Source organism: Vicugna pacos, unplaced genomic scaffold (genome assembly GCF_048564905.1).
Source record: "Vicugna pacos unplaced genomic scaffold, VicPac4 scaffold_77, whole genome shotgun sequence".
NCBI classification, from domain to species: Eukaryota; Metazoa; Chordata; class Mammalia; order Artiodactyla; family Camelidae; genus Vicugna; species Vicugna pacos.
This window is the reverse complement of record NW_027328758.1, coordinates 1,587,151-1,595,549: the sequence shown is the minus strand read 5'-3', so window position 1 is coordinate 1,595,549 and position 8,399 is coordinate 1,587,151. Positions and strand designations below refer to the sequence as shown.

Here is an 8,399-nt window from a genome sequence, read left to right as displayed (position 1 = left end):
AGAACCTTGAGAATCGAAGGTAAGGGGTGGGCAGCACTCACCTAGGGGGTCACTGAGGACTACGTTCAAGTCCACAGTGCCTTTCTGGTCATGTGTCTTCACTTGTCCTTTATCTCAGGATCTGTGGAGGAGGAGCAAGGAACTCAGGGAAGGATCCAGGAAGATATCCGACTGTGTTAAGAGAGGACAGAAAATGTGAAACGGGGAGTGAGGACACTTGCAGCAAAGTAAAATGACTTCACAACTATTGCTTCAGAGCTGCAGGTGTAAGAGAGCCTAAGCCTGTCTCAGAGTGCAGAGGACAAGCGGAAAGGAACGGCAAAATTTCCACTGACAATTGAAATTTTGTTAAATAGCCTGATACTGTTGTTTGCATCACTTGAATGAATGCAGGCATATTTTTTTGGGCAATTACAAGTTCACTCAACCCCACCAGCCCCACTTGCCCCCATCAGGGATGGGCTTTCTCAAGCACAGTGCCCCTCCTGCTTGGGTGGGCCATGCTGCTGGTCCTCCCCTCGGGCAGGGCTGCTGCAGGGCACTGAGTCCGCGAGGCACGGCCTGTGATACACGACTGGAACATCTCTGCTCTTGACTGGGGGCCTCCATTTCCCCTGCAGTGTAAGAATGCCGGTGACTGAGTTAGAAGCATGCTTCCAAGCTGTCCGTGTCCTCGGCATCCAGAAGCGGAGCCTGGAAGCTTCCGAGTTTCTCCAGGATGCGGTCAACTTTCACCTTCCGCAGGTGAGTGTATGTCCTTACACAAGTGGAGGAATTACTGCAGTTTTCCTGGAACTTTCTCACCACTAGTCCATCTGATTTATCTGTGCTAGGATTCAGTATGGCCTGCTAAAGAATCTGGAGTGAGATCTTGAAACCCTGATGAAGAGGATTATTTATTTCATTTCTCTATGTGATAGTCTTTTACTTTTAAAATTCAGAATGATTCTTTCAGGAAATTTTGGTGGGGTTGGAGAATCAACTTTGCTGTTAATATCTTTGCTACCTGTTGCTTTATGCCTCTCACCTGTCTTCTGTCACTTGTGAGGCGGTTTCATTTGTGATTCTGTCCGGGTTTTTCATGTTATAAAATATAACTTCTATAAAAGTACAGTCTCTTTTACTCCGAAGACATTCCACAAATACTCCTTTAATCTGGGTGTGGTTTTAAGAAGACAGAATCATTAGAACATAAAATTGCAAGTTGCTAGTGCAAAATCCCCAAATCAATAGTCTAGCTAAACATTTAAAATCTTTCTAATCTACCTTGGATTTGTATGGATAAGTGAAGCTGTTTGCTAAGAACACAAGACCAGGTTTAGAATACAGGCTGGTGTAGCTCAGCAGGTCCTCTCAAGCTGATGCTCTGCCAGAGGGTGGTGCCGAGGGAAGAGGGCGTGTCCTGCCCTCCCTGAGCTGACAATTTTATAGCAAAGACCTTCACCAGGTGAAGAAATTGGGGTTTCTTCTAAGAACAGTGAGTTTTAAAAGAGTCCCAAAAGCACGGGTGTGGCACAAACCCATTTGTCTCAAGTAGGGGAGAGTGGCTGTGGGGCCACTTGGGAGACTCGTGAGTCCAGGTGCGCAGTGTTGGTGGCTTCCACTAGAGCGGTGGGACGGTCATTGGGTAAAAGCGAACAGATTGAAGGCACGTTTAGATGGTAAAAAGTAAAGGATGAATGCTGTCTGTGAATGTAGGATGGAGTAAGGCCCAGGTTTCTGTGTGAATTAATGAGGTAAATGATGCTCCTGCGGTGCTCTGAGGAGGAAAGCTGCAGAGGGAGTTCTGGGGGAAAACTGAGGAGTTCAGCTGTGGGTAAATTTAAAGGCTGTTAAATGTGTGGTCTGGGAGCTCAGGTGAGAGCCAGTAGTGAGTAGGGGGAGGGGAGAGGGACTTTCAAATCATTTTGTCTTGTGAACATACAAATAAATATGAGTAATGACTCACTTAACACCTCTATATTCTGGATTTAAAGCCCAGTAACATTTTGCTATTCAGACTGCAGAGGTTCTTAATTTTTTTAATAGAAATAAATAGAAACAATATTGGAATTAAGGAACATCTTAGAATTGATGTGTGTCCTAGTTTGTATTTTTATACCTCATCTGTTTATAACCATAATCTACAAAATGTTAGCTTGCTTAGCATAAGAGTTAAACAGGGAAGTGACACACATTGTTGGGGGTTGAAGCTGATTTTCTTGGGCAAATTATGTAGTCTCTCTGTGCCTTAGTTGCATCTTCTGTGACTGCCCCCGGGCCCCTCATCACAGCTGATTTCCTAGACTAGATGTTGGGAGGGAGGCTGCTGAAGGGAATAAGAAGTGGCAACTGCTAGGGATACTGAAGACAGAGACAAAAACAGGTTAAAGCCGATATACTGAATAAAAATACCCTCAAAAGGGAAAGAATCCCGCAGTGTTTTTAGCCACTTAGCATAAGAGAAACAAAATCACGTGGACCCAAAGCTCTTGAGCATATGAGTACTGTGGGTGGGAGGGTGTCATCAGAAAAGTGTTGAGAAAAGGCCTCTTCATTTCCCTTGACGTTTCCAGTAAGGATGTGGAGCAGAAGCGAAAACCCCCTGCTTCACAGTTGAAGGTGCTGTTTTGTGCAAACCTGACCAAAGGTTGGAGACCAGTCATCGGCTGTGCTGGCAAATGAAGAGGCTTCTGAATGGGGTGGGGCACTTGCTGTGACTTCCAGATGAGCTGCTGGCTGGGGTCTGTGAGGCGGGCAGTAGGTTTGCAGGGTGGCCCGGGCATAATCCCTGGGTCTGAGGCTGCTGGTCTGATTAGCAGACCTGGGCACCCGCAGTCCTAATGGGGCAGCTCGGGATGTGGCCTGGGACACCTGCTGTGCTGAGGGCGAGAAGAGGGCTTCCCTGAGGGGGTGTCCCTGCGGAGAGTGTGAGCGTCATCCTGCAGGGGAGGAAGAGCCTCTGAGCAGGGGGCCGGATGCACAGGCAAGACCAGCCTAAGCACTGAGTTTTCTGGGATCCGGAAGTCATACAGTGGCCCAAACCGCCTTGTTCCTGCGAGACTGGAGGGAAAAGATGCTGAAAAGACAGGCTAGAGTCAGACCCTGTGTTGGGTTATGAGTGACAGGAGAGGAATGTTCAGGCAGGCACAAGAGAACCCTGTGGGCTTCCCAGCTGGGGCGTCACGTCGAAGGGAAGAACAGAGTTATAGACTTTGCCACTTATTAGCTGTGTGACTTTGAGCAATATCACCCCACCTCTCTCTATATATCTTCATATGTAAAGTGACAGAGTGACAAGCTCGTGTCATCAGAAGGCTTAGTTAAGCTCTGATCCTCTTTGTCCAGTCCTGTCAGTGCTGCCCTGCAAGGTTCTGCAGCGGCTGCTTTTACCCTGAGATGGGAGGGCGTAGAGGGAAATTGTAGTGCCCGAGTGCAGGAGGGGGGTGCTTTAAAGCCAGTCATGTAACAGCCTGCAGCTGCAGACCTGCAGGCAGTTTGGTTGACGGTCCTTGAGAGGACGTTGGAGGCCTTAGCGTCGTCTTAAGTCTTGTTTTCCCTTGGGGTCCGGATTTGCCTTTGCAGATTGATGTTGAAGCTTTGGGCTTCTGGCAAAGCTGTTTTCAGAGATGGGTATATACGTAAAATATCATATAAAATAAAGTGATTTATTTAACGTGTGCGACTTTGCAGCTGTTGGGAAGAGCTCTGCTGGCCTGGTCTCCACCGAGTACACCAAGGGTCAGCAGAACATTTGGGAGGGCAGGTAGCCTGCAGTGCTGCTGCGGGGTTTCTCCCCAGGAAGGCGCTCTGCTGAGTTGACTCTTCTATGAGTTTGGTTGCCAGACGAGCAGACAGAAAGTTAATGAGTTCTGGAGGGATTGTATAATGACAGGAAGAATGAGGAAACCGTAGTTTTTCGGGACTAGAACATGCTTTTGGTTCCTGATTCAGTGTGTTCCATTACAGAATTGATGAGTTGTGTCTATTCTGGGACTTGATTGAAATAAACGTTCAGCCTAAATATTAAGAGATTTGTTTTATTTTGCTGGAGGACTCGAGCCAGGATGACAGCCTCTCAGATCACTCTGAGGGACTGCTCCCAAGAGGTAGGGGAGGAGCTAGGATATATAGAAGCTAATTGGTAATTGGAACAATAAAAAAATTGCTTGTTATCTAAAGAAAACCAGATATCTCAAGTTCAAGTATTTAGTGCTTTTCTATGTATGGTGGGAAGCAAACATTTGGGTCATTGAATTCATTCCTTTGGCAAGCCCCTGGCTATCTAGGGCCAGTATCCTGTCCTTTCTTACTCTGAATCTGCTCAGAGGGCACCTCTGTGAGTGGCTGAGAGGCCGGGCTTTAGGCCTCTCCTCGCTGGAGTTTGGCAGCAGCCGCTGATGACTTGGATTCAGCATTCTTTGTTTACTGACATGGTTGCAGTATTTTCATTCACAGTGTAGTATTTTCATTCACAGTGCTCCCCCTTGGTCCTAAATTCGACCAATATTTTGAGAGACATTTCATGACCAATTTTGTCCCACGGTGCTACGATGGCTCATTCCTAGTTCAGGTGAAGAATCTTCTGAGTTGCCATTCAAGGTGTTAGATTTTTATATTAGGCCTTGTTGATACTAAAAGTTCTCTGGATCACCTGTCTTACTAGTCTATTATGATCCAGGAAGTGTTTACCCTTCATTGCTCATTCCCATTCCTAGAATCACACTATTATATTTATTTTATTCAGGGTTATAAATTCTATCTGTTTCTTCAAGATGTTTAGCAATCATCAATCTTGTAGGCCTAGTTACACATTGGGAAATGTAACAGACAACAATTTTATAAAATAGACAGGATATAAGTAATAAAACTAGTAACGTTAATAAAGTCACGAGTAAGAATTTAATAGTCGAGAAGTTGTATTTTGGGTTAAAATTTTGTGTTTCTCATTGAGTTTGATCTTATGAGAAAGTTCATATTTATTGTCAGGCTCACAGCAGGTATTAATTGGCCAGGTGAAGTCTCCCACCTTGTAAGATCAACAGTGGCCTAAGCAGAACTATAATTTCTTTTGAGAATAATGTTTCTGAGGGCTATCAATTTAGAGCCTTGGAGTAGGGAATCCCACCAAGGTAACACAGAAGTAGTAGACATAGGTAATTTATCATAAACTTAACAATTGGAGTAGTTCATAATCAAAGGTAGGAGAAATTATCAAAGTAATTTTTATACAGACCTGGTCCGGTGTCTTGGGTCAGCAGTCTACCTCAGATGTCGTCTTCTTCTCATCCTGGCCTGGTAGCTTTTTCTCCATTTGGGCATCGTTTTAAGTTGAGCAGTGCTCTATAGGCCAGTGCACTGCAGGGGCTGTTTCTGATAGGAAATGAATCCGAGAGTCCGTTTCCTTCAGCTTTAGTGTGTATGGTCTAGTTAAGAGTACCTGAAAAAGTGTCCTTCCGTTCAGGTTGGAGAGAGTTATTTAAGTCATGCCTGTTCCAGTATGTATAATCCCCTGGCTGCAGGTCATGGGGCATTGGAACTTTACCCAAGGATAGATAACTGAACTTCAGAAACAAACCTAGAGTATCCTTTTCATAATTCAATTAAACTGTATAGCCATGTGACATAACAGCAAGGAATGATCTGGGAAGTGTCTTAGTAAATATGGACCTCAATTAACAAAACTAGAATTTAATATCCACTAAAATATAATCTTTTTTTCTCTCTAAAGTTACCCTCTGTTTTCTCAAATATAGCCAAATGAAGATTAATTTCTTTACAAGTGAAGTCTGATTATTTGATCATATAGGCTATTTTAAATTGGCTGTGTTGGAAGTTTTAATACGGAGTCTCAGGGTAGAATGTTAATAAGGTTTGCTAAGGCCAAGAAAGCCACGTCAAGGATTTCCATGGGTTTCTGCCTTACAGATTTAGGTAAATTCTTTTCTGTTTAAAATCCTTAAAATACCTTTATAGTCCTATATCTGTTAGGAAATGAACTTCCTAATTTGTCTGATAGAGCCACTGGGGACCTAAGAGTTTTTAGTCCCTTGAGGGATCAGATAGAGAGAAAAATAACTGTTCCAAGTCTGATTACATAGGTATAATTTATCAAATTGCTGTGAACCATAACTAGCTTAAGGAGAAGAGATCCTTTATGTCTGGGAAACAGGTTAAAAGCCAGTAGTATTTCAAACAATATCAAAAATTATAACCATATTCCCCAGTTTGCTCAGTCCCATGTAACTAATTCTTTTAATCAGAGTTTTCATTACACATTAAAAATTTCTTACCCAGTTTAGTTCAGTGCTATAATTTGAAATTTATTAGAAATCAGTAAATCTCCTTGAAGAGAAAGCATTTTGCAAAACCATCAGAAGAAACCAATTAACTGTCTATAAATGACAAAAGATTTAAAAGCATGGTTAAACACCGTTACACTATAATCAATAAAGAAACCTGTTCACTATACCCATAATTATCACTGGTAACATTTCAGATATACCAGAATTTTAGGGAGTCCATATAATTTCTACAGTATCTATATTAATAATATTTTCTCATTCAGTATAGCCTTAGAAGGTTTATGATTCATTTGACAATACCATGTTATTTAACATGCCAAATGAGTCTTACTAGTTTAAAATCTATCTTTGGGATGTTTCAGGGGCCCTCTGTAGCATCCCAAACTTAACTGGAGGTTAAAAGAACTTTAATTAGAATTTGATATTTGGGGATCTTGTTAAAAGATTTCAGAACACTTGGTCAGATAAACATACAGATCACTGTAAAGTAGTACTAACTCATTAACAAGAAAATACATCAAAGGTAAAGACCAAACAGATCAGCTAAGTGGTATAAGAAGTTTTACAATCTGTTACTGAAGGTGGATTAACATTTTAAGATAATTTTTTCCTCTTAACAGAGAGAAAACCAAATCTAATCTTGTACCAGCTTACTTCTAAGATTCATTTACGTTGCCCAGTTTGATTCTAAACTTAGCCAATTCTGACCACGTACAAAACTCTTTCCTCAGGTTTCCTCTTCCACAAGCCTTCCACAGCTTTCTATACTCATATTAGTGTGTCCCTTATTTTCTCTTCCATTCAGAAGTAACCAGCTTCAGGAGAAAGTCACTAATTTTCATTAACAAAATATAATTCCATTCTTATATCTTCCTTTACACATTTATATTACTTCCCTAGGATACTGAGATCATTCCCTTACTAATAGAGACTATTTCAGGGTGGCACCAACCATTTATTAATATTTTTAAACACCTTAATTTCACTGTAAGAGGAAGTTAAATGTTAAGTAATTCATATTTCAATCTTATTTTATCTGAAAATTGCATAACTATTTAATAAAATCCCATCATTTAACTTAATTTAGCAGATATCTAGAATTTAAAGATACTAAACATGCAGAGATTATCTTAAGCATACATTTTAAAAATATATTTTAAACATTTACCCAATGCTCTCACCTCATTTGCATTTAATTTACTTAAAATTTTACCACACCACATTAATATTGTTTTTTTCTTGACAAATCTGCAACAGATATAACAGGATCTTATTTGACTTTGATTAAACCTAGGTACAGTAAAGGTATTATACTTAATATTGATGACTTTAAAGATGTCTATATTAATTAGAACATACTTAAACTAAACAATATCAAATATTATCTTAATAGTGAATATTTTCCAGTTCACGTGATGCTGAAAGTCAATTTGTTCAGTTTTCATTTTAAAAATAGTTAATTTTTAAACTCTTATTTTTTACGTCAATTAAGCAGAGCTCTTTCACTTTGACTTTGATTTTTTAGCAGTAGAAATATCTCACATCTATAATGTGTATGCAGGCTTATAATCAGACAAAAGATAGAGATCTCATAGCTTCACTTTAAAACTTACCTATGAGATAGGTATAATAATAGATGGAGTAAGCTGAATTTGCTTGCTCAAATCACTAAGGCTTACTATTTATGAAACAGACAGTTTAGATTTCTTCACAAAAACTGAAACCCGTCGGGGTTCTGAGTTCTAAAATGCCAAAAATTTCTTGGCTTAAATTTTATTTCGTTGAGCTAATTAGGCTCAGTCCTAGGTCATTGTTTGTCGTATTTATATTTCTGATCTGCAAGACAAAGACACTCTCTTCCAGGTCCCCAGAGATCTGCTCTGTCACCCAGACCTAATTTTACCTCCTTAATTGGCATTTTTATGTCAGTGAGAAGAGCTGTAAACAAAGAATTCCATGTTTTAAAACTTTAAGGTTTACTTTATCATGTCTTCCAAAGCTTGCATAAGGCATTTAGTAAGGTCTCTTTTCCTTGAGTTATAAGTTAAACCCAGGGTAAAACTCTAATTATATTTTTTTATTAGCCACTCAACATTTGTTTTTAATTTTATGTTA

The 8,399-nt window shown here is 40.5% G+C and overlaps 1 protein-coding gene across 1 annotated transcript in view; it reads left to right on the top strand.

The window, feature by feature from the left end:
• The first annotated feature begins 450 nt into the window (after positions 1–450).
• LOC140694646 (trafficking protein particle complex subunit 9-like) overlaps positions 451–8,399 on the top strand; it is a 29,955-nt gene continuing 22,006 nt past the window's right edge. The window contains exon 1 of the mRNA XM_072957807.1: positions 451–744. Within this exon, the coding sequence (XP_072813908.1) occupies positions 719–744 (26 nt within the window). The 5' untranslated portion in view covers positions 451–718. The remainder of the gene's footprint in view (positions 745–8,399) is intronic.